Genomic DNA, 27,041 nt, shown 5'->3' with positions numbered 1-27,041 from the left:
TCAGAGTCATCACACCAAGATGACACTCAACATGATAAAATTTATTTCAAAACTTAAAATTGACTACACATTAATAAATACTTCTAACATGAATGTAGAAAAACTACTGTGCATGTTCTAATACAGTTTACTAAAGAATCACAGAAAAGGTAGTCTTTTACCTCTTGGCCAATGAGAAAACAATCCGAGGATAAGAATAGCCTCAAGGATATTGTGTGGAATTGGGGGAGGGAAAAAGGAGCTGATAAAATCAAGAAGAACTTTCTACTCTTCTTTCCTCACTAGGGCCTTAAAATTAAAAATCTAAACAAACATATTTAATTTCTTTCTCAATTTTGGTTTAGAATCATTAGTTGGCAGACAGGATAAAAAAAACTGGAAACAGGTACACAATCTGAATCTATATCAGATCCCTCTGAATGAAGGTGGGCCCATGAGGCCCCTTGTTGGCCAAGCAGGAGATGGGACAGCTTGTGCTTAAAGCACATGCTTTAAGGCACGACCACAATCTCAACAACTTAAGAACTGAAGGCATGGTGTGATGTGACAGCCGCCTCCATGTGCAAGCTAAGTCCTTCCAGAGCTGTCTTTGTATAAACTCATCATCCTGTCAGCTGGCCTGTGATCTAGACCCTCCACCTTCTGGAGCTGGAGTGGGGGTGAGGGTGGGGAGGGGCTGGGGGAGGGGACATTTCAATCAGGCAGCTGTCCAGCCCCCTCACCCAAGCAGAGACCCCACAGAGAAAACCCCTCTGGCCACTTTTTTCTGTAAACACTCAAATGAAGCAGAATCTCACAGTTTTGGAGTTCCTGCTCCTAATTAGAAATGCTCTCTGGAAAGAGGCAAAGATAGCTTCTTGTCTGACCAACCCCCAGTAGAGTGCAACTGCCTGCTCTGGGAGGCCTCAGGGAGAGGAGAGGACCCTCAGCTACCCCTGGCTTCCTCGGGTCTTTTTCTCAGAAGACAAAACTTTCCAGACTGAAGTCACAAGGCTTCAAGCTAAAAACCACCACTGCAGTGTGGGCTGTCAGGAAGTTTCCGGGGACAGCAAAGAAGGAAGAAGAGGGTTCTCCTTGGTGTTGATACATAAACTTGTGCCAAGAGCAGGAGAAGGCAGCAAAAGGGAACAAAAGAGGCTTGTGCTACTGCTTAGTACAGATGGGCAATGGCTTTAAAGGGAACAGTTGTTTCAGGTTCTGAAGGCCAGGACCTGGTCATGGAGGGACTCCTGCTGCCCTGCCATGGGTATTAGATTGGCAGGCTTTTGAAGCTAGGGAGGACAGGACTCCTCTAGTTCAACTCCTTCATTTTCCAGAGGAGGAACCTGAGGCCTGAGAGGGTAGGTAGCATCCCCAGGCTACACAGCTTGGCATGTCTGCCCAGGGGACACAGAGAGTGGCAGAGAGGCTTCAGCGAGTGATGTGGTCAGTGTGGGCAAACATCACGCGGCATGTGGTTAGTTACATTCAGGACCCCCGAGGATGACAATATCCCACCCCTGGGCCTTCTGTTGCAGAAGTGACCAGGCCCTGGACTGAGCTTATCCATGTGGTTCCCTCGGGAGGGAGTGTCTTCACTTCCCCGTCCGGGAGGCCACCTGGATGGCTTTGATCCACTCAATGCGCTCCTTGGGGGTGGCTGCTTGCAGGAAATAGTGAACTTCATCAGCCGTGATGATCTCAAAGAGGTTCTCTTCTTCACTCTTCTTGCCTGGTGAGAGAGAAAGTGATGACAGTGAGCCTGGGTACCAGAAAGGCCACCAAGCTCACCCTCCTTCTGCAAGCAATGAAATCCCCATTTTCCAAGCGTTCTAAGGAAATTAAATGTGATTTTCAAACTTACCATTATTGTATGCTTATACATTTATATATGTATGATTTATATATATATATATAGTACTTGTATAGACAGGTATGTAGTATGATTGTGTTTGTGTGTTTAAGAAGTAAGTATAACAGTCAAGAAGAAACATTTTCTTTTATAAGCAAACTAAATTTCTCATTTGTGCACTCAGTGTATAATGAGTAACCTATAATAGTGTCTGTGAGTACCTTTCCTCCACTCACAATATAAACCAAGAGCTGGACCTCAATATTAGCTTTCTTAAAAAAGAAATTAAAAAAAAAAAAAAAAGATGTGCCACCAGTACCATCAGTGTAGTCTAAACTAATTTTTATCAAGCCCTAAGTGAGCATTTCTACTGAAAGATCAGAAGGCAGAAAACTGGCTAATACTGTGACAAGACTCAAAACACATCCATCTCAGATCAAAAAGGAGCACACTCCCCACCCTGACAGTGAAGGATGACTCTAAGGGGAGAGGGGAGGGAGCAGATCCAGGAATAGTTAAAATCTAGGCATTTCCAGCTGCAGCATTTCCAGTCCACCTCTATAGTATCACTAGCCCAAAATGACAAAGAGAAACCAGGCTCTGGGGGTCTGAACTGCATCTCCTGCTGACACTACTCACTCATTCCTACACCTGAGAAGACAGTCATTTCATCACCAAATCATAGACTTGTGATCAGCTGGTAGAACTCCATCATTCTCAGAGAAGGAGCCAAGACCAAGATTAGTTAGGCAACTTACTCAAAATTGTGCCCCTAACTAAGTAACCTAGACCTAACATAACCCCAGAGCACTTCCTGTTCCCCACACTGCCTCCCGGCACAAATGTTCGTCTTGTTGTGGGACATTTCCTGGTCTGTAAAGGTGCACTTAGAGGAAGGTTGGGCTCCATCACAGGCATCAGGAGGTAAAAAGTCTCCCCACCCAAGCCGGTTCTGAGGTGACGGGTTTTTCTCAGCATTGTGCTAGGATTTATTCAAGGCATCCACAAAACCACTACAGCTCCCCAAGACCCAGAGAGCCAGGGCAGCAGTTGAGAGAGAACAGCTTTGGTTCTCTCTGAAGTTTTCAGACAGTGAACTCATTCATGCCTGAGTAAGGGAGTGAGTGAGGGACTGGCTGCTGTTGGCTCAGGGTGCACAGGTGTGGGAAGGGAGCCCAGAGAGACACACCTGTCTCTCCCCAAAATTCATTCTTACCATCTGGGTTGCTCTCCACTGAGGTCACCACACAGCCTCTCAAGCGAATCGCTCCCAAGGGATCTTCCCCCTGAAGGAGAAAGGAGCCCTTCATTATGTTTCCAAAGTAAAATATAGGCGTATACTTGATCCTCTTGGTGCAAAAGCCACACAGGTTCACTGTGGTTTAGAGAAGAGTGGAAGGAGATTAAAGGGAACCCGTTCTGGATCCTCCACCCCTCTTCCCACTTCACACAGCGGGGAGGCGGGGAGGACGAGGAGACGCAAGTCAACCTGAGCTTTACGTCTGGAGGAAAGTGGCAGCTGGGGCAGGTAGGGAGGCCGAACCATCACACCCCCTGGGAGAATGGCCAGGTGTTTCCAGAGTCCTTTGGCCCCAAGCAACAGACATAGTAGTAGAACCCGCATAGGAGGGAGTCAAGAGAGCCCTGCAGAAGCTGAGGACCCAACCCAGATAGACATGACTCAACTTATTAAGGAAAAAGCCCTCTTCTGAATAGTCAACAGCCTACACGATTGGGCTCAAAAGATGCTCTCATCGAAATAGGCCTCGAAGAGGAATCATCACTTTTTTGCACATTAAACCAAGAGCACAGTGTTGGGTTGGTTGAGTTCCTCTGAAAATATCAGCTTGGGATAAATAATAAAAAATTATGTTGTGTTGATCAAATAAATGACCATATAATGATATTTTCTTCCACCCCCTGAGATTCTACTGGCCTCAAAGCCTAAGGTCTCAGATCTTTGCAATAAGAAGGGGTTGGAAAAGGTAGAGGAGGGTGAGGAAAAAGAAGACGGAGGGTGAAGACAGAGGGTGCAAAGCAGGAAGGGCCTGGGCAGCCCCGTGATTAGGAGCAGCGCAAGCTTTTCGTGGGAGGGTTTATGGAGCACCGTTTCTCACCCCAGCAGGGTCGTAGTAGTGCAAATAGGCAGGGTCTTCTCTCAGGATGAACTTCCTCACTTTCCAGTTCTTCCGCCTATGGCCCTATATCCAGGATCAACATAGAAAACAGAAGGATGAGTTTTTAGCCTCACTCAGTACACATCCCACAGGATAAGTCTACACATCCTACACGATAAGTCTTGTTGAATTGAAAGAAGGAAAAAATAAAGACATTCTATCTCCAGGAAAATCCAGGCCACAACCCAGGCCTTGTCAGAGATAGCACTAGAACCTATGAACAATTTAGATGTTATTAAATTGTGGGTTAAATTATTTCTAAGATCATCTCACAGCTTTAGCATCATATAAGGCAGCACCATGTATAACATGCTATGTTAGGTAATGTGGGGCTATCAAGAGATCTAAGACATGGCCCTGCTCTTCAAAGAGTTTATAATCTATGTGGAAATATAAAATAGCAAATGTCCAAATCAAATAATCTCTATAGATAAGAGTTTTTCAAAGGATTTTTCATTTTATTTTACGTATGATAATGTAAATGTCCATGGTACCCTCTGCATACATCTCACCCTCTCCTCCCCTCTCCTCATGTCCATAAGTCTATTCTCTATGTCTGTTTCTCCATTGCTGCCCTGCAAATAAATTCTTTGGTACCATTTGTTTAGATTCCATATATATGGATTCAAAGGATTTTTTCTTAATTTACTATTTATTTATTTGAAAACTTCATTTGTTTTTTTTTTTAATTTTCATTGCAATATAGTTGATTTGCAATGTTGTGTTAGTTTCCGGTATACAGCAAAGTGATTCAGTTATACACACACATGTATATTATTCTTTTTTAGATACCTTTCCATTATAGGTTATTACAAGATATTGAGTATAGTTCCCTGTGCTGTTCAGGAGGTCCTAGTTTCAAAGGATTTAAATGAAGGATATATAATTGTGGGTTTGGCACATCAAAGAGAGCCTCATAAAAATCTTCACTTATCCATGTGGGACACATAGACAGGTGAGAAAGAGGTGGGTGGGAAGACTGTTGACAACAAAAAAAGCAGCGGTGGGAATGTCTAAGGCATACTCAGAGCCTGACGAGTAAGACCATCAGGTTAGAAGTCAGGGTTCATGAGGTATAGCAGAGGCAAGTTTGGAAAAGTGGAAGGAGACAGTAAAAATAAGACACAGGGTTTGTCGTCACTGATAGCTTTTGAGTTGGAAGCAAAAAGATTACTGTAACATTTTAGAAAATTAATATGGTGACAAAATATAGGATGGATTAGCTAGGGGTTAAAGATAAAGCCAGGGGAAATATAATAAGGTAGAAAGAAGACCATCAAGAAATGATTACAATAATTCCAACATAAAATTAGTAGAGACTAACAACAGGGAGCAGCAATGGAAATTGGAAGCAGTAGTTGTGACAGACACAATGAGGAAGAACAGGACTTGGCCCTTCGCTAGAGAACCAATGACTCTTCCAATGTCAAACACTGACATTGTCTAGACTGTGGGTTTTGAGGCAGGATTTGTGTCTGTTTCTCTTTGTTCCTCCCATGCCCAGCACTGTGCCTGGCATGTGGGAGCCACTTCGTATCTATTTGTAGTTGCCTTGAATTACCCAGTTATTTCAATTAGCTGATAGTAGTTGTTTAAAATATTGTGCTAAACCTGATTCTATGATTTCCTACAGTAAATTCAAGTGACTTTTAACTCCAGAAGTTAAAAAAATTAGATTAGAAAATATATAGTTTCCATGTTGCCAACATAAAGAATATTATGTGTTATTTCTGAAGAACCGTGTATTAAGAGGCACATACAGAAAGCTTCCAAAGTTTTCCACTGTGTTTGTATAGAAAGCAATGGAACATCTGCGATTTTAGCAAACGATGTCTCCTTCATAATGCCAGGTCAGAGCACTTTCAAGAATGGGTTTAAGTCATCTGGCAGAGCATTTGGTCAAGGAGCTCATCTCCAAAGAACACTATACTTGCCTGAAGGATGGAGCCAAGAACACTGCAGAGTCATATGGGAGAAAACAGAATATTTCTATCTGCAATATTATATGGCTTTTGTAAAGCATCAATTCTAAAATTCTTTTTATTAGTCCCTGCTCTTTGCCTTAATTGATGTTACCCATAGGCTAAGAACACTAAGGTTACTGCCCCACACCATTTTTGCCAGATCTATAGGCACACAAATCATGTTCTCTTACACAATCACTGGGTGAGTATCAAGTACTCAGGAGTCAGTGGAAGAGGAAGGTACAGGAGGATGTGAAATCAGCCAACCCTGGCCAACTACCACATTGTATTGAGGTCCTCACTGGCACACGGTGTGAGGCGCTGAAGAGTTGTCTTTCATTGACTGAGTGTTACCTGAGGCACTTTAAAGAATACAAGCACAGCTGGGGTTTCCCAGAATTGTTGCTGCTCTATCAACATCTTTTATGTGCGGCACAATTTTATATAAGGGACTTGAGCATCCACAGATTTCGGTATCCATGGCGGGTACTAGAACCAGTCCTCTGTGGGTACTGAGGAACGGGTGTACTTACATTCAACTTAGTTCACTCTAAAAATGTTTGCTGTCTATTACAGACTAAGAAGGATGCTGAACTCAGCAGCAGATATAAGAAAAGTACGTGTAACACATTGTCCTTTCTCATCAAAGAATCTACATGTGGTTGAGAAATGAGGTATTTTATTCATCATAGTCACAGAATGAATTATATAAAAAGGATTATGTTGAATATAATCCAGTATCATTCATCTTCAAACTGGCTATGTCCCCCAAACAGAATTAATGCCTCTGGAACCAGTGAAGGGGGTAGAATGAGGGTAGGGACTGACCCCCCAAGTGGATGCATCTCCTTCCCACCTATGAAGTATGGAGCACAGGTGCCCTTTTTTGAGATAAGGCTTCTACCAGGTAACCTGGGCTAACTCACAACAGAAGACACAGGGTTAATTAGTTTTTTTGGTATTTAAAAAGATTTTCAAAAATCTCTCAGATGATCCTGCTATGAGCTAGGATCATAAACCACTGAGATAAGGGACGAGAAACATTAAAGGGGGACTAAGGCTCAGACAGTAAAGCGTCTGTCTGCAATGCTGGAGACCCAGGTTCGATCCCTGGGTCAGGAAGATCCCCTGGAGAAGGAAATGGCAACCCACTCCAGTACTCTTGCCTGGAGAATCCCATGGACAGAGGAGCCTGGTAGGCTACAGTCCATGAGGTCACAAAGAGTTGGACACAACTGAGCAACTTTACTTATCAATTCAAGTAGAAGAGGTTTTTCTTCCCTCTCCTTCCCCTAAAAATTAGAGGCGGGGGGAATATTGAAAAAGAACAAAATTCCTGAATGAAAAAAAAATTGTTTTCTTCATGTTAAAAGGCGGTTTATGACTATTTAAACAGTGACATTTTGATAATAGGATAAACTAACTTTTAAGAAAATGGTGAACTCTGTAATTTTTTATATTGGCCACACACCAGAATCTCTTGGGGACCTGTAACATACAGAGACACTGATTTAACTGGCCTGGGGTGCAATTTTAACAGATCCCTGAAGGATTCAAATGTACGCCACCTGAGCTATTGAAGGCTGACCTGTACCTATCAACGGCCATGTAAAGAAGATGAAGAAAAATGGAAGAGTAAGCCTACATCTAGTCCCACTACTTTCAACACACACTCACACCACAACCCTCAGCTGACTTTTGACCATCCAGCATCTCCATTGCATCCTTTGCCCAGACCTCACTCCAGTCCAGGCTGGACTTCATCTATCCCTATTCAACCTTCATGTTCAGTTTTCTCAGGGTTCCACTCTAAATTAAGGCTTGTCAGATCAATTAATTCAAGAAAAGTCGTCCATGGCTGATAATAACATAGAATTATAGAAAATATCATAAGGAAATAATGAAACTCCTTTCCAAGTGACTCCTGCCTTAACAGCCTATGATCAGAGCCATATGCATACAAACATTCGCCAGAACCAGTGAGGAAGCAGGTGATGGGCAAACTGCCTATGGGCAACCTCTAGAACCTACCCTGTGTAAGGTTGACCCTGCTCCTTTGTTCATTCTTTAATCTAGTCAGTGGGCATACAAGTTATTAGAATAGTCTGGAATTTTTTCTAAGCTATGGCTTTTTTTATTTCTTAGGACCCTGTTCTCTCAAAATATAATGTGAAGGTAAGTTTTCCACATTAATGCTCTACTTCTAGTGAAACTCAAAAATCTCTATCTATACTTAGTCAACCCAAAGTTCTCCTTTTTAAATGTAAATAAATATATGCTCAACTTTGGTTCCTCCCTCTTCACCCAGAAGTTCAGGCTTCTATCATGAGATAAGTCGAATCTCTCAGTCCCGTGAGATCTATAGACAATGCACAGAAATCGTGCAGCAGCCAGATTCTCTCTTTTATTAACATATACGGAGCGGTGCCTTTGAGACAGCTCATGGCACAATCACAAGGGGCAAGACCTTGGCCTCATAAAGCAGCTTAGGCTTTTATGATAACATATACTAGCATCAGTTGTTTCACTCTTAATATTCCTGTTTTTCAATTGCTTCTTGTCTACCAGGTGCTGACCCTGGCTTCCTCACTCAGCTCCAGCCATCGGGTTCTCCTTCCTCTTGGTGTCCCAGGCCTTTGCACTTGGTAACTGACCAGAGTTCTTCAGCTCACCCCAGCCCCTGTCTCCCAGACTGACAGTGGCCGGTATCTGTTGATACCTGATAATGACTGAGTCTATGCCCTCTGACCGGATTTGACCTTCATCTGTTGCTGCTCCTGCAGAGCTAGCCTGGGTATGGGCTCACCGTGACCTCCCCACAGTCTGTAATGGTACTTTTTGGTCTCAATTGTTTATGATGTTTCTCTTCTGGGTGCGGCTTGTCTCTATTTCCTGCTTACTTTGTAGGGCGGAAGGATAGACCAATGGAAGAACTTTCATTGTGAAACATCTGTCTTTTGGATGGCATCTCTTTGCCAACTGATATCCTCCAACTAATGAAAAGGTCAGTATTTTCCTGAAACATTGATAGAAACTTCCCTATTTTTAGGTGCTTCTGCCCTGCCTGCCTCAGTCCTCCTGACGTAATGCCACTTTGATCATCTACTTAACTATTTGTCTGTCTTTCACCAGGTCAGTTTCATTCTCTAGTTGACTATTCACCAAACAAATTACCATTTGATCCTATAGAATACAAAATACCGTTTGATCCTACAGAATACAAAGGGCCCGGTTAGGGAGAAAGCCTAGGGTAGAATATAGTGACCACTCACCTGCTTCAGTAAACATCCCTGCTTGATAATGACTCCTCTGAATTCTTCTTTCAAAATCACATCATCATCACTGGAATTCTCTTCACAGAAGAACCCACTGTCTGGCTGTTGGGGAACCAAAGAGCCAGCTTATTTTTCCAGTCTTAGGCATAGTGCTAATTATACCACCTTCATCTCCCCCTTCCCTCTAGCCACTCCTTCTCCCTGTGATTCACATCCCAACCTAAACGTTAAAGGCTACTCCTTGGTTAGCTTGTTTCCCCTCCCAACTTTTCTTGTTTCTAGATGCCTATTTCTTCTTTTTTTGTTTTGTTTTGTTTTGACTGCACCATGCAGCATGTGAGATCTTAGTTTCCTGACAAGGAATCAAACCAGAACCCCCTGCAGTGGAAGCACAGAGTCTTGACCACTGGACCACCAGGGAAGTCCCACCTAGATGCTTATTTCTTGTTGCTAGATGCTCCCTTGTCTCCATGCAAGTATGATCTGGTCAATATACTTTCATTTTCTTGGGTTCCCCAAGCTGTATTAGAAGTCTAGCTCAGCACATCTCTCCCTTCAAAGCCTTCCTTTTCTGGGGACCTCATGGCCACACCGCTGAAAGCGAGCTGGCTGGTTTATAAGACATTGTGCATACAACATAACCTCCACATGCCCCCTGCCACTTGGCTCCCCCACTTTAAGAGACCAAGAGCCCAGGTCCAGCCACATCCTCTGAGTTCAGGCAGGAACTGGGCCTTGCTCAGCTACACGAGACCAATGAATCACACAAGCCACTGTGCTCGGTATTTTTAGACCTACATTTTTTTTAGAGTCCTACATTTAAATAGCTATAAACAACCAGGTTGAAATTCTGAAAAGAAAAAAAATTCTGACAGAGGAACTTCCCCAAAGTGAAATGAAACTCTCTTTGGTACATTCACTTCATTTTTATAAGTAGCTTCCTTACTTTTGTGCTCTGACCCCAAATAGAAATAAAATTGCCAGAATCCCCCTAGAAATCCACTGTTGCCAGATGGCTCATGTGACCCAAGATTAAGTCCATGTTGTACTGTACAGTGTGTCCCAGTCTGTGGGAAAGCATGCCACTGGAGGTATCCATGATGACAGGGGGAAGGAATAAGGATGAACATATTTTGTATTGAGTCATGTATTTCAATGTATATTTGGACTCCCAGGGGCCATAATTTTGCCAGTTATTTTTCCCTCCACTACTGGATCTACTTTGACTAAGTGGGTGCCTGGCATGTGCTCAGTCCCTAAGTCACATCCAACTCTTCGTGACCCCATGGACTGTAGCCCGCCAGGCTCCTCTGTCCTTGGGATTTCCCAGGCAAGAATACTGGAGTGGGTCGCCATTTCCTTCTCCAGGGTATCTTCTCGACCCAGGGATCGACCCCTCATTTCCTGCATTGGCAGGCAGATTCTTTACCATTGAGCCACCAGGGAAGGCCCACCTGGCATGTTCTAGGGCCTAATAAGCTTTTACAAAAGAAAGTCTTGCTTAAAATAAAAATAAATATAGCAAATTTTTAAACAAAAATAAAACTATTCAAGTAAACAGTATTCTCCTTTAGACTAATTCACTGGATGTGACAGGCATTTTGGAGAGGGAGAGCTGTGAGGTCAAGGACATGGACCAAAGCTGTAGGGCTAGGTGCTTTCTTTCACATCAGCAGATATGAACTGAAATCAACCCAGAACCCACCCAGGCCAACCCCCATGCCCGGGGGAGTAGATGGGTAGCTCCCTCACTCACAAAGTAGTAGAAGGCATCAGGGTTGTCCAGGAAAGGGTTTTCAGCAGTTCCATCCACCGCGTTCTTGGAGAGGTCTCCAGCAGGCTGCAGGTACCCTTCGTTGAGCAAGGAGGAGGCGATCACGAGGCCTTCCTGGCGGTTCCGAACAGACTTATTGGAAACCAGCCAGTCAATGACACAGTTACCTGGATGGGACCATCAGAAAGCAGGTTAACTCTCTTAAAGAACAAGGCACTGACAGTTGCCCCTAGAGAGCTGCAGAGCACCCGGATGTCTTACTTATTTCATCGTCCCTGTTACTCCAAAAAGGAAAAATGAAATTAGTGAGATGGATACCTGGAAACAAGAGGAACCATGTAAACGGTTTTAAAAAAACGTCTACATGCTCCTTAAGGAGCAATGTATGCGTAAAGAAATCGTTTTTTACTAACCCACTCATTTCTTCCATTGATGACCCAGAAATTCTGCTGAGAGCTAAGTTCAGTAATGGCTGTTGGGGAGGCTCCCCCGGGGGAGTCTAAAAGGGAGATCTGGGTAATGAGTAAGTGTTGTAACAAGTGCCTTGCCTTGGGGTCAGTGCAGTGGAGCTGCTGGGTCAAATCTGCAGGAAGGCGTGGAGGGGTGGGTGGGGCAATGGGTACTGTTTCACAGAGGAAGTGACAATCTTTGTCAAGCATTTGCTTAGGCAGGGGCCAGAGGAACCAGCAGGAGCTGAGGGAGCAGCAGTGTGAACAGACTCAAACAGGCATGAGGGATCCCTGCGGGGGGATGGTGGGAGAGGGGCTGGTGGGCAGAGGACAAAAGAAGACAAGAGAGAGAGGAAGACACAGGGTGGGTGGGGAGAGCTTTGATGGTACATGAAGAATTTGACAATGAGGAGCTGTTGCAAGTTTTTAAGCAGAAAACAACATGTGCTAGTATGTGTATGTCCTAATTTAGAATTTGATGTCATCCCTTACATCGAATGTCACACCTTTGCAGGGTCTAGCTGGGACCTTGAGAAGTCATTCAGTCAGCCTTCTGAATCAAGGGAGGACTGTGAGAAGAATAAAATGAAACTGACCCACCAACTGGATTCTTAGCAGGCTACAATGAAGCTCTGTATTAAAAATATTTTGTACAACCAACAAGGACCTATTGTATAGTACAGGGAACTATACTCAGTATTTTGTAATAATGTATAAGGGGAAAGAATCTGAAAAAGAATATATGTGTGTGTGCACGTATAACTGAATCACTGTGCTATACACCTAAAACTAACACAATATTGTAAAGTAACCATACTTCAATAAAAGTAAATAAATAAAACAAATTTCTTTCAAACATTTATATATACTATATATATATATAAATTTATGTTATTAAATATACTTATACATTATTACAAAATACTGAGTATAGTTCCCTGTGCTCTATTATATATACTGTACAAATATGGCCAACCAAAGAGCCAACTTAACAGGCCCCAGGTCATCAAACCAGTAAGGTATACCATCTTTGAAACAAGAGTGAAAGCAGTTAGTTGATAAGTGCACCTTTCATGAATTTCATATACAAAAGGCTTTGCCCAGTTTTCTTTCTCTGGAAGGAAAAACTAATTAATAGTGCATTTCTGCTTTTAATCCTTGCAGTGACCCTGTAAAAGAGGTAGGGAGGTAATTACAGACCTCTTTTAAGAATGACTCAATGGACATGAATTTGAGTGAACTCTGGGAGATAGTGAAGGACAGGGGAGCCTGGCATGTTACAGTCCATGGGGTCACAGAGAGTCGGACACAGCTTAGCGACTGAACAATAAAACATTATGCAGCCTCAGACATCCCTAATATTGTCACTTAAATCTAACATTCAGTGTCTTGATTCTTATTTATCATCTTGCTCAACTCTGTGTCTATTTCAACATCCTGCCATTTTCTGGGGAAAAGTGACCCTTTGACTGATATAGCTGGAACTTCTAAGATTTTACCTTGAACCACAAAGTATGGGCCTACCTTTCTTTCTTTCTATGCTGGGGAAGTCCAGTGATCAGGTCCACCGGTCTGTGTTCCATGACACCAAACCCCCCACCTCACTCCACATCCCCCCCACACACACTCAAGGCTGAGCAAGACCTCCATATTGCCCGCCCCAGAAGCCCCACATCAGACCCACAAGACCTTTTACCTGTGAAGCAGTGATTGAAAATCTTCTTGTCCTTCTCTAGGTTCAGTTCTTTTACTCCTTTTTCAGTGTCTTTCATGGACAAATACAAGGCACTGCACAGATGAAAACACGTGGATGAGCAGGAGCAGTTCAGTATAGCCCGTCCTCTCGGACTCGCCAGCTTGGAGGGGCTGGTCCTGAGCACAAGCTTCCCCTTCCCCAGGTGAAACCTGAGCCTAATCTCTCCACTGGATCATAAGTAGGTCATTAGAAGGCAGAGCTCATACTTGCATGAACTCTGTGGTCTGCACAGCATTCGGCAAAATGTACTGGGAAGGTATTTAATAGCTCTTAAATTCACTCAATTCTGTTGATTTAACTTTTAGTATCTGAGATGGAGAGTTGTCCCCAGTTAGATGTCAAAGATTAAAGGTTCTCAGGCCTCAATATTCATGTCCCAGTTCTTTGTACCCTTTAAGAGACCATCTGGTGTAGACATTTGACTCCAAGAAAGTGAATGTGTTTTGGTGGGGTGTAGGGGTGAGCGACTTCACTTTCACTTTTCACTTTCATGCATTGGAGAAGGAAATGGCAACCCATTCCTGTGTTCTTGCCTGGAGAATCCCAGGGACCGGGGAGCCTGGTGGGCTGCCGTCTATGGGGTCTCGCAGAGTCGGACACGACTGAAGCGACTTAGCAGCAGCAGCAGCAGGGGGGAGTGACAAGGGGTTAAAGTTTCTTTTTTTTTTTTAAATGTGGACCATTTTTAAAGTCTTTATTGAATTTGTTACAATATTGCTTCTTTTTTTAATGTTTCAGTTTTTTGGCTGCAAGTATATGGTATCTTAGCTCTACAACCAGGGATTGAACTCGCACTCCTGGCATTAGAAGAAGTCTTAACCACCAGACCATCAGGGAAGTCCCAAGAAATTGAATGTTTTGACTAAACTTATCCTTTATCCTAAAATTTATAAGAGATAAAATAGTGAGATGTTCTCATTTTTTGTCCTTGAATAATAAAGATAACCTTATCAGAAAAATTGCAAGCAACAATTTTGTGTGTCTTGTGGCTCCATGTAGCACAAACATCATTCCCACTTAGCTCTGACAGTTGTGGCCAGAAATGCAGTCACAGGGACCACCCACCCAGCAGCTACAGCTGGACTAGGCAACTCCTCTTGGGTCTTTACCAGAAAGCTTTCTTGGTGAGAGAAAGTGCTCATTCTCTCTAAGCTCAATGTGCAAACTTGATCAAACTCCTATGACCTGCCAAATCCTGCATTAGGTGTGCATGGGGCTTTTTCCATTCTCCTCCTAGGGACTCCCTGCATTTGGTAAACAGAATCCTGGATGGATGCTGTAAGTAGTCAATATGAAATTCTTCCTGGCAGAGCTCCTGTTACAGGGTACGTGCCACATAAAAGCAAAAACCAATAAAAAATAAAGACACTCCTAAAGAAAGGGACTTAAGTGATATCAATCTTTAGGCAACAACTATCACCTGTCAACTATCACCAGTCAACATCGGAGGTCACTAAGCTAGGTCGGGGCACAAATGATTTCTGCCTAGGAGAGAGATTCACGCCTGCTGAACATGTGAACTTGAACTTGAAAAACCTTACTTGCTTGGACACATAGCTCCTATCTTTTCCTACCTATGTATAGATCCTGAAGCTTTCTTTTAAGAGTAATTTACTATAGCTATTTTATAAATGCAATGATGTATTATCTCTTTCTCTCCTCCCTCCTTTTGCTCTATCTCTCCTTCTCCCTGTCCCTCCCTCTGCAAAGATTACACAGACATGAGGGAATTCCCATGCTTCCTTTTAGGCTTTGGAGACACCATGATCACTCCTTCAGAGCCAGGTAAACATCTTAGTACATCAAGTGCAAGTACTAAGGACTGGCAAGGGTGTGCACAGCCTTTAAAGGTGCCCAAAGCAGACCTTGGAGTAGGGTCTGCTGTGAGATTGCCTCAAGGAGTGGGGTGGAAGGAAGGAAGGGTGAAGGAAAGTAAACATAGAAAGTCACCCTAAGTCAATCGTTTCCGGCAGTCGAATGGACCTCCTGGTGGATTTTCTCGCAAACTTCTGGCCTCCTTCAATGCATTTAGTGGCCTTCTTGATGTCCCGAACCCAGCCATCTCTCTCCTCCAGGAAGGCTGCCTGGAAGAAGTGGTCCTGCTGTTTGGTCGTAGTGATCTTAAACACAAACTGAAATCAAAACACATCCCATTAGGAATGACTCCTTTCAAGGGTGTGAGGGCGTTTATGAAGCACAGGAGTTGAGCAATCCCTGTTCTGGAAATGCTTAGCCAAGAAAGACCCAAATGCCCAGGGTGCAGGATGAGTGGTGGGGAGAGGGACTGGCCCACGGAGCTCCATTCACATTAGTAGGCTATGCAAAGGTCAGCGCCTGACAAGGTGTTCATCACAGTTAACGACGTCAACTCACCATCCTTTTTCCAAAGTCCTGACAAGGGCTAGTCAGAGTGCTTCCTTTCAAAGGAATCATTCCTTTGGGGCTGTTGTCACTCTTCTTCTTATAGAATTCAATTCCATCTTCTAACAATACAACCCACATGGCTTTCCAAGAGTTGAACATGCTCCCCTGTGATGCCAACAGAAAGATCCGGGTAAGGATGTTTGCTAAAGCTCTTCTGTAGATGCCACAGGGCTTGGTAAACAGCCTAACTTTGGCCAGTGTGGATGCAGGCGACCCACATTTGTGTGACCAGGGGAGAAGGGGAATGCCATTCTTCTGGAACTTCTTTAAAATTTTTAGTATAAAATGTATACACATCTATCATTAGCCCATAAGCCTCTCCTGGGCCGTTACCAAGGGAATATGGTATGGATCTCAACTCTCCTTCTTGTGCATTTCAGACTGACTTTCTGCAGCGTATTTTCTGCTCCTAATCCTGCCCATTGTTTTCAGTTCAACTTAAGGATGGCAAAAGAATCTACCTCAAGTGCCAACTCAGACTGCATAGTAGCTGGTGCTTGAAGCTGGACTCATTGGAAAAGCGCCAGCATCAGTAGCATGTACCATTAATGGCAGCATGGAAGCTCCACTTACTTCCATCCTTTGGTCTAATCAGATTTTATCTGGGTATGAATGTCAAGAAGAGACTCAGAGCACAGCCTTGTGTATAGGCATGGCTAGGAGGGATGAAAATCACTTTCAGAATGGTCTCTGATGCCAGCATGATGCTATCATGTCAATCCTTACTTTAAAAGTTTTCAGTTTGGGTTGATGCCAACTGCGCCTTGAGTAACAGATAACCATTCTGACTAGGAAGTCTCTCTTTCTTGGCTGTATTTTAGGAGGACTTTGGAAAAAGAAGAGAATAGTGTTCTTCGCCTCTCATCTTTGAACTCCTGATTGTCACCCTGTCATGACTACCACAAAAATGGAATTATCAACCAGTTCCCAGAAGATCCTGCTGCTTATCTTAAAATACCAAGAGCCTCTATATAAAGGTCCAGTTGCCCAAAAGGAAAACTATTTATGCAAAGAAGATAAATACTCATGGAACTATCATTTTGCTGGTCCAAGTGTTTCCTTTGTTTTAGTTACTGAAAAAAAAAAAAGTTTCTAATTAAAACACACAATCTCTTTTCTGTACAGGCAGAATAACTATTCATGCTAACACTGGATTATTTCCCTTTTTTTAAAAAATGGGCAAGGTCAGACCATATGCCAACACATGAAATAATTTCAATCAAATGTCTTTCTGTTTTACATCTACTGGAGAGAAACTCAGAATATAAAACACTTCTGCAAATCAATAAGAAAAAATACAAACTATTTTTTAATGGGCAAAAAACTGGAAGAGGCATTTCATTAGAGATGGTATCCAAAAAGACTCTGAAAATATGTTCAATATGACAATCCATCAGGGAAACTCAGATTAAAACCACAATGAAATACCTCTGCACACACACTAGAGCAGCTAAAATTCTGAAAGATTGAGAAAAGCAAGACTTCACAAAGATGGTAACTGGAACTCCCATACATGGCTGGCAGGAGAGCAATATGGTACATTCAATTAGGAAAACAGTGGAGAATGTTCTAATTCTTAGAATATATATGTTGATACACTTAGGCACAAGGGAGCAAGATGTCTGAAACTTATTGCCAAATATCTCAGCAAAAAAAATATGTGTACATATTTATATAGGAATATGGAGTGATAAGGCAAATGTAGCCATGCATTAACAATTAATAAATCTAGGGAAAGAGTATATAGCTAATTGCACTATTTTTTCCAGTTCTCTGTGAGTTTGAAATTTTTCAAAATAATTGAGGAAAAGTAACAAATTAACAATATGACACTACTACTTATTAAAATTTGGGATGTGCTTTTAGGGAAATATATAGACAAGTCTAAAAAAATCAAGTATCTGAAACTAGTAAAAGACCTACTTACAGAGCTAGGAGTAGAAGTTGGACCAGATGACTGCTGAAATGCCTTTCAAGGCTCAAATTTTAGATTCTACTTCACACCTATCAAAGATTTATAAATGCCAGAGTCACTCAGGGCTTTTGACCTTGGAACTGACATAAAATGAGAAGTCAGCCAACACTGCATTCCTTCTGTAGACAGTTTAAATAAAACTACTATGCAGCCAACTGTTCAAAATGAGTTTGTGCTCTCCTAATTCAAATGTAGCCTCAAGGTCTGTCTGCTCACTCGGAGGAGGGTGTCATTTGGGATTCAGGGCCGTTGTGCTCATTGAGGAGGCTGATATTGGTAAAAACAAGAGAAATCCGGAGAGCTTATAAAGTGGGGACTTTCTTCCAGCCTTGGCAGCAGTTAGTTAGGTTAGGATGATGGAATTCTGGGCCATCACTCTCTGCATCTGCCAGCTTCTCCCTGGAGTAACCTGACAGCCCCTCCCCTCCACGATCCCTGTATTTACCCTTCTCTATCCTTAACTCTCTTGGTGCTCACACAACAGCAAACCCAGAAGTGTGATCACAGAGTGTCCATGCTAGAAAGACATTTAGTATCATCTACCATCACCCTCATCACACAAGTAAGAAAGTTGAAGCTAGTTTAAGTAACTGGGCCTAGTACACTCGACCAGTTAACGTGAGACCAAAATAAGAATCCAGGTCTCCTGATACCCAACTTTATTTTCTTTCCACTTCCACTTAGATGCCATCTTCATTCTGGTTCTCACATAAATTTCAGTCATATTGGAATCTAAATCAATTTTTAGGTCACTTAGCCAGCTATATACATAACCTCATATATATGTGTGTGTGTGTGTATATAAAATCATGTGTGTGTGTTTATGTACTTAGTTACTCAGTCATGTCTGACTCTTTGTGACTCCATCAATCATAAAACATATCTAAATCATAAATCACATCATAGCATGATCATATATAAAAGATATGCTTTACGACACTGTACACATATAAGGTTTATCCATATAAATAAGTATATATGTGGCACATGCCTGTTTTCTTCCATTATAGGCCAAAATCTATACAATTATGTGTCAGAATCGGCAGGTTTTAGGTGCTGAATCAAATTTAAAGTTTCCCAGTGAGTCACTGTACATCATCACGGAAAAGGCTAGTTTCGTGCATAAAAGTCTGACACTATGTGACACAGAAAAAAGAAAACTTAAAGGTCAAGATATTTGACCATATAAAAAAATTGAATTTTTGTACAGTAAGAAAACAAATGAACAAACAGCAACAATAACAATAAAATCCCTGAACAACTGAAAAACAAATTAAAAGGTGTAGACATTTATGACAAATTACCATATAATTAAAGATTAATATCCTTAATATATTTTCAACCCTTTAGAATCAATAAGAAATATACAAACCCTATCAATTTTTTTAGATGGACAAACAATATAAGCAGTCAATTTTTTTTTTTTAAGCAGTCAATTTTTTTTTTTTAAGCAGTCAATTTTTAAGAGAAAAACATCTGGGTCCAATAAATGTAAAAATGCACTGCTTCAACAGCATTCAAACAAATGCAAATTAAATAAAATATAATCTTGTTCTTTAATATGTTTTCTTAAAAGATTTATAAAATATATGAAGATTTGGGGAAATTGGCATGTGGAGGACAAAAAGAAGCTCTATGAGTCAGCACTTTGATGTGGGATGTCAAAATGACTGAAGTCAATTGTGGGCTATATAAACAGAAGCATAGGAAAGTAAGAAAGGCTCTAACTTTAAATGGAGTCTAACCAGTAGTGACCATGGAGATAGGTGGCCCAAACTCAAACCCCAGCTCTGCCTCATTCTAGGAATGTGAACTTGAGGAATGTTTAAACCTCATTTGCTACATCTGGCAAATGGGAATAATGCTACTACATATTTCTTAGGATGACTGGCAGATTAACTGAAATAATCTATGTAAATTGCTAAGGGCAATATCCAGAACATAGTAAGCATCCAATAGAACCTACCTAGTCTCTGTAATTCTGTGTTTATAGATACACCCCAGGGCTTTCCTGATGGCTCAGTAGGTAAAGAATTCGCCTGCAGTGCAGGAGACACTAGAGGCACTAGTTTGAACCCTGGGTCAGGAAGATCTCCCGGAGAAGGAAACAGCAACTCACTCCAGTATTCTTGCCTAGGAAATCCCGTGGACGGAGGAGCCTGGAGAGCTACAGTCCACGGGGTCACGAAAGAGTCAGACACGACTGATTGACTAACCATATAGATATACCTGGAGGATGAAACTGAGCTCCGGAAACCTCGAAGTGGCAGATCAAGTGAAGCCTGTTCTATACGCCAATGAAATTGTTTTTTTTTTAAATAGAGAAAATGGCATCTCTCTCGGGGAATTATTGGAACTCACAAGTTTGGGCTCAAAAGGGGACAGACAGAGTACATGAGGGCTGTCTTCAGAGGTATGAAACACTGACTTGTTTTGAAGTCCCAGCAGGTGAAAGTTTCAGGAAAAAAAAACAGTTTGCTGCATAACTTATGGGAGAAAGTCAAATTAGTGAGTTCCCTGGCACAAGAGGTCTTCTAGCATGTTTGTGAACAGATTAGTAAAAGAAGTGCAGGACACAGATGAGAAGTTCAATTAAATACTTATCAAAATACTTCACATTCCTTTCAATCCTCAGATTCTACACATCTGTTCCAAAAACCTGTTGTCCCTATTGTGCCTTTAGTCTTCTAATTCCTTATCCTCATCTGAACCCTTGGGCCTCATCTGCAAGAAAAACAATAAAAAAACAACCCCCACAAAACCCTCAAAAACATGTTTAACATGAATGTCTAAAAACGACTCCATTAGAAATTTTTTTAAGTTACTATAATACGAACCCCTGACATTTTGGTTTCTCTACAGCTTAGTTCAGTTCAGTCACTCAGTCATGTCCTATTCTTTGTGACCCCATGGACTGCAGCACACCAGCCTTCCCTGTCCATCACCAACTCCTGGAGCCTATTCAAACTCATGTCCATTGAGTTGGTGATGCCATCCAACCATCTCATCCTCTGTCATCCCCTTCTCCTGCCTTCAATCTTTCCCAGCATCAGGGTCTTTTCAAACGAGTCAGCTCTTCACATTAGGTGACCAAAGTATTGGAGTTTCAGCTTCAGCCATCAGTCCTTCCAATGAATACTCAGGATTGATTTCCTTTAGGATGGACTGGTTGGATCTCCTTGCTGTCCAAGAGACTCCCAAGAGTCCTTTACAGCACCACAGTTCAAAAGCATCAATTCTTCGGGGCTCAGCTTTCCTTATAGTCCAGCTCTCACATCCATACATGACTATTGGAAAAATCATAGCTCTGAATAGACTGACCTTTGTTGGCAAAGTAATGTCTCTGCTTTTTAACATGCTGTCTAGGTTGGTCATAACTTTTCTTCCAAGGAGCAAGCGTCTTTTAATTTCATGGCTGCAGGCACCATCTGCAGTGATTTTGGAGTCCAAAAAAATAAAGTCTCTCATTGTTTCCCCATCTATTTGCCATGAAGTGATGGGACCAGATGCCATGATCTCAGTTTTCTGAATGTTGAATTTTAAGCCAGCTTTTTCGCTCTCCTCTTTCACTTTCATCAAGAGGCTCTTTAGTTCTTCTTTGCTTTCTGCCCCAATTCCTAGTCTCAATTATTTTTCTCTGGATGTTGGTGGATGTTGGCAATCTATCTCTGGTTTCTCTGTCTTTTCTAAATCCAGCTTGAACTTCTGGAAGTTCACGGTTCACGTACTGTTGAAACCTAACTTGGAGAATTTTGAGCATTACTTCGCTAGCGTGTGAGATGAGTGCAATTGTGCAGTAGTTTGAGCATTCTTTGGCACTGCCTTTCTTAAGGATTGGAATGAAAACTGATCTTTTCCAGTCCTGTGTCCACTGCTGAGTTTTCCAAATTTGCTGGCATATTGAGTGCAGCACTTTCACAGCATCATCTTTTAGGATTTGAAATAGCTCAACTGGAATTCCATCACCTCCACTAGCTTTGTTCATAGTGATGCTTCCTAGGGCCCACTTGACTTTGCATTCCAGGATGTCTGGCTCTAGGTGAGTGATCACACCATTGTAATTATCTGGGTCATGAAGATCTTTTTCATAAAGTTCTTCTGTGTATTCTTGCCACCTCTTCTTAGTATCTTCTGCTTCTGTTAGGTCCATACAATTTCTGTCCCTTATTGAGCCCATCTTTGCATGAAATGTTCCCTTGGTATCTCTAATTTTCTTGAAGAGATCTCTAGTCTTTCCCATTCTGTTGTTTCCCTCTATTTCTTTGCATTGATCACTGAGGAAGACTTTCTCATCTCTCCTGGCTATTCTTTGGAACTCTGCATTCAAATGGGTTTATCTTTCATTTTCTCCTTTGCCTTTCCCTTCTCTTCTATTCATAGCCATTTGTAAGGCCTTCTCAAACAACCATTTTGTCTTTTGCATTTCTTTTTCTTGGGCCTGGTCTTGATCCCTACCTCCTATACAATGTCACGAACCTCTGTCCATAGTTCTTCAGGTACTCTGTCTATCAGATCTAGTCCCTTAAATCTATTTGTTACTTCCACTATATAATCGTAAGGGATTTGATTTAGGTCATACCTGAATGGTCTAGAGGTTTTCCCTACTTCCTTCACTTGAAGTCAATTTGGCAAGAAGGAGTTCATGATCTGAGCCACAGTCAGCTCCCGGTCTTGTTTTTGCTGACTGTATAGAGCTTCTCCATCTTTGGCTGCAAAGAATATAATCAATCTGATTTCACTATTGACCATCTGGGGATGTCCATGTGTAGAGTCTTTTCTTGTGTTGTTGGAAGAGGATGTTTGCTATGACCAGTGTATTCTCTTGGCAAAACTCTATTAGCCTTTGCCCTGCTAACTGGTTTCTCTACAAATGATGGTAAAGCAGCCCCCACATTTCAGACATTTGCCTTTGTATTGTGGTAAAAAAGTGAATAAAATGCTTTCTTTACTCTCAAATGCTCACAGTCTAACTGGGGAGAGAGTGAAATTGACCTGCAACTCCAGGTCAGTGTGATAATGCACAAACTGAGACAGGTCTTCCTACACATGGACAATTTCACAGAAAGAAGTCATGACTCATTGCTGAAGGTGGAGAAGCTTGATTTTGTGTGGAACCCCCTCCCAGACACCTCCCTTCACTTCTCCTTTTCCTCAAACTTCTCTTTTCCCATGTTGACATACAACTAGAATTCAAAGGAAAACTATTTGATGGTCAAAACTACGTATTGAACTAAAGCAGAACTGTGAGTCAGTATCATCTATTCTCCCATGCTCGTGGGAAACGTTATTTTATGTTTGGTGTTACAGTCAGTGAAGTCCTTATTTCTGCTACATCATAGATGGCATCATTTAGTCATCCAGTCTGATCCATGACGTCACGGGTATAACATCCCAGATCAGTGGTCATTTTGTTCACGTTTGAATACTTTGAAGGCAAGGAAACTAATTTGTTCAGCAGTATATTTTTTTATATAAATAAACTTTTCCAGGTTGGACAATTTCTCAATGAAAACATATTAGGTTAGCAATAGAGAGATGTCACAAATGTTTAACAGCATGGTTTCTGGGGTCTTAGGGGTTTAGGTTCAAATTTCAACTTTGTCTCTTTCAGGTTACATAGCCTTAGGCAAGTTACTTCATTTTTTCCAAACCTTAGTCTCCTGGCTTGTAAAATGAAAATAATATAGTACTAATTTCCCATTGCTACAAAGATTAAATGAGATAATACACTTAAAGGGCTGATAACTTACACCTAGCTTGTAGTAGATGCTCAAAAAATGGTTACCATATAGGCAGATAAGATAACACAGTTTTGTAGGCAATACTGTGAAGTCATTCTAGCCTAAGGTTCTCCTGGGTACCACCCATCACAACAACGGGGCTTTGGAAAAGAAAATCACTGCAATCTGAGCCCATGAGGGCCACATAAAACATGGTTAGGCACGGCTTTCTGTGACACTGGGATCACACCACTGGGTTCCAGTCCAGCTCTGCCACTTAATAGCTGCATGACTTTAGGCAAGGCCCTTTACCTCTCTGTACCTCACCTTCCGGTGGCTCAGTGGTAATGAATCTGCCTGCTAATGCAGAAAACATGGGTTCAATTCCTGGATCAGGAATATCCCCTGGAGAAGGAAATAGCAACCCACTCCAGTATTCTTGCTTGGGAAATCTCATGAACAGAGGAGCCTAGTGGGTTACAGTCCATGAAAGTCAGATCTTACTTTCCTCTTCCATAAAGTATACGTAGTAGTTGTACCCATTAAATGTACATAAAGTGCATTAAGTGGTTAGATCTATCCCTGCTACAAGGTAAGGGCCACATATGCTGGCTACTCTGACAATGATAATTCAATGGGTGCAGATCATAGGGGATTATTTCATGGCATCTGGAAGACAAGGTTTGGAAGAATTGCTGGGCAGAGACCACTGAGTCCTGCTCTCTGTTTTGCCCCAGGCTTTCCTCCTTCTGCTTCCGTCTTTTGCAGCCACTTAAAAAAAAAAAAAAAAAAGTCCCTTGTCCTCTCTCTAACCACTCCCATTCCTATGCTTTCCCCAGCCTCACAGGCCACCTAAATTCCTAATACACTCTTTGGACCAGTCCTGCCACTCAACATGATGCCTGGATTGGTTGTCATAGAAACAACAGTTCATTCTATAAATTGTGTAGCAATGAAGTTAGTTTGGGAGGTGACTTGGTGGAGTCTAAGTTATTGGTTGCATATAACCTGCTCCTCTCTCTTCTTTTAAGCTATGATTACAAACATATCCAAATCAGTGGTATGCTCTCAAGGACCTCCAAAATATGTTTATGCTTATTGTCTGAAGTAACCCCCTAATCAGAGACAAAGAGAGGTTGAGGTCACTGCACATACTCTTGCCCACAGTCCAATTTGTCCAGGCCCCACTCTGGCTCTGCAAAGTTCATCTCACCTCCCTTTAGCTGACTGGGGAAACCTGCCTTTCAGAAGGCTTCCTGGGATCAACAAGATGGTGGTAGGCTTTGCAGTTAGGCAAGCCTGGGTTTGAATCCCAGATTGTCCTCTTATCAGTTGCTGGATATGGGCAAGTCACTTATTCTCTCTGAGAAACTAATTTATAGAGTTAAAAATACAAGTATACAATATAAGAGCAATTTAATTACAAGATGCTTAAATTGTTTTTAAAACAAACAGAAAACCTTTGCAGAAAATGTTTCCATTCACCTGCTCCTGTCAGGATACTAGCCTAAGCAAGCAGGAAAGAAATAGCAACATTAATTATTACTGGTTCTCAAAGAGATTATTACAGCCTACTGAAAAGTATCTACATACACCTCTGTGTATATATGTGCATCTTTTCCAAAGGATGTTTCAAAATATGGCTGATGAGACAGAATACCAGCTGAGGGCTCATTTATTCTCCGGCACCTACTTGTAACTCTCACAACCACAGACACATTACAAACCCTAATTTAGGCTGAATTTACTCTGAAGATCCCAGTGTACTGGAGACAGGCTCAGTGCCAGGAGACAGGGAGTAAGTTTCTGATCCCAACACTGTCACAGCCATGTGACTTTGAGCAGTCACCAGCTTCTGGGTCTCAGCTTACTCTTATGGAAATGAGGGAATGAGGTCAGATGGTCTAAGGTCCCTTCTAGATTTAAATCAAAACAGAATCAGGCAGCAATATGAGCAGTTTGACCCCCTCTTAGTAGAACACTTCAGGCTAAAATTCAGGTTAAACCATGAATGGCCTAAACAGAGTTCCACTATGCACTCCATCAATTAAAAAACTGGGCCTCTAAAGGAATGTACTGAATTTGGTTCACTTCTAACACCCTGAGCTCACTTGGGTCAGTGTGAGTTACTTGCTCATAAAGGTGTTGTCCACAGGATGCCAACAAACCTATGTGAGAACTCACCCTCCTGGGAAGATTCACAGTGACCAGTGACGCGGCACACACCCACCATCAGAAGACAAACCAGCAGTGCTAATGAAGTTCAGTTTCCTGATGCCTAACCATTGAAACTAAGCTTTTCTGAGTAAACTCCTGTCTCTATTTTCTAACCTTTAAAATGGTGTATCTACCTACCATCTTAACAGCATGTTATACAAATTCCCTAAGAACTGTGAATAAAGAGATTTCAGTCCAATAAAAAAAGATAAATAAGCTACCATTACTGTATCACTATATCAGCTCATCTTTAATCATTCGCTTCTTCTTCCTTTCCAAAAAAAAAAGGGGGAGGAAGAATTTAACTAACAAATGAGTAGTTTCTCCTAGTAATAACCTCTATAGCAGAAGAGTTTGAGTCTTCTGGCATAACACACAGGCATGACTCTTGAAAAGGATGCTCTAAATCATGAAGGATTTCCAGACCCTGCATTCTGGAATTCTCAGTCCTACATAATCAAGCTATGTTGACACCTGGGGTGGAACCTTCCACCTTTAAGAACCAGAAGGCAGTAGAATGCATACTGCTTCTCCCCACAACCTTCCCAACCTGCAGCACTCTCCTATTTCAGCGGTAGAAAATTCAAAGCTGGACCCCAATCCTCCCCCACCCTATGCCCAGGGTCACCGTCGCAGGTGACGCTTTGCTTACCCTCTTCACAAGATAGCCCTCCCTGATCCGCTTTGGTTCCATGTCGGATGGACAGACAGCCGGGTGCCCTCACAGATGAGTCGTCTCAGAAGCTCACCCTCCTCTGAGAGCTGTGGCAGTTGTGGGCTGCTTTTCTAGAGCAAGATCCTTTTCACAATTTCCCCTCTGCGGGCGATCTCGTGATCACATCCTCTTCTCCTCACTGGGGTGGAAGATCGGAATAAGGAACTGCAGCTTGAAACAACCCATTCTTTGCTAATGTTGGAGACTTACCATAAGTACAGTTGGGTTGACTATTTACCTGAGGGTCAATTTTTATTACCAAAAAGGAAAACATTCTCCTAAAGGGAGAAAAATGGCAAAAGGAAGGCGAAAGTGAAAAAGAAAGCCCTACTCATGGAAATTGTCCTGGCTTAGGAATTATTCCTGAGAGCCTCAAAATGCTTAATAAAAATGCCAAGAAATTTGAAACTGTCTGGTGAACATAAAGGCAGCTACTATTAAGTAAACGTCTGTCCCAGGTATTCTCCGAGGTGTGTTTCAGCCGATCTCATTTAATGTAGCTGTTACAAGAACCACATAGGGGACAGTATACTGTTCCTTATGTAAAACTCTCAAGATGTAAGGGCACTTATGCTCAGAGAAGAAAAGAGTTGTCTTGAGGACACACAGCAGGTAAGGGACAGAAGAGTAGGGAGGGTCCTTACCAGGGTGCTGGGGTCTCCTATCCGGCATGAGATGCATATGTCACACAGAATGTTAATCCCACAGTAAAAAGGAGCCAGTATTCAAACATGTCTGAGAAACCGTACAAATTAAAGACCCCC

The 27,041-nt window shown here is 42.1% G+C and overlaps 1 protein-coding gene across 1 annotated transcript; it reads right to left on the bottom strand.

The window, feature by feature from the left end:
• On the bottom strand, positions 1–27,041 carry PLEK (pleckstrin). The gene is made up of 10 exons (XM_043468926.1): positions 26,922–27,041; positions 26,215–26,416; positions 15,600–15,755; positions 15,177–15,358; positions 13,167–13,258; positions 11,004–11,188; positions 9,245–9,349; positions 3,949–4,032; positions 3,048–3,117; positions 1–1,711 (listed from the first exon to the last, which is right to left on the bottom strand). The coding sequence occupies exons 2-10, from the start codon at positions 26,254–26,256 to the stop codon at positions 1,575–1,577; spliced, it is 1,053 nt and encodes a 350-aa protein (XP_043324861.1). The 5' UTR covers positions 26,257–26,416; positions 26,922–27,041; the 3' UTR covers positions 1–1,574.

The sequence above is a fragment of the Cervus canadensis genome, chromosome 5, assembly GCF_019320065.1.
Source record: "Cervus canadensis isolate Bull #8, Minnesota chromosome 5, ASM1932006v1, whole genome shotgun sequence".
Taxonomy (NCBI): domain Eukaryota; kingdom Metazoa; phylum Chordata; class Mammalia; order Artiodactyla; family Cervidae; genus Cervus; species Cervus canadensis.
The sequence above is the reverse complement of the archived record's forward strand: the minus strand, read 5'-3'. Positions and strand labels throughout refer to the sequence as shown.

Bases quoted from the DNA above. Each gene is read 5' to 3' on its own strand.
- PLEK (XM_043468926.1), bottom strand. From the start codon at position 26,256: ATGGAACCAAAGCGGATCAGGGAGGGCTATCTTGTGAAGAGG. The intron at 15,756-26,214 runs GTAAGCAAAGCG...TTGGCATCACAG, and splicing joins AGGGCTATCTTGTGAAGAGG to GGGAGCATGTTCAACTCTTG. The intron at 13,259-15,176 runs GTGACTTTCTAT...TCATCTGTGCAG, and splicing joins CCGGAAACGATTGACTTAGG to TGCCTTGTATTTGTCCATGA.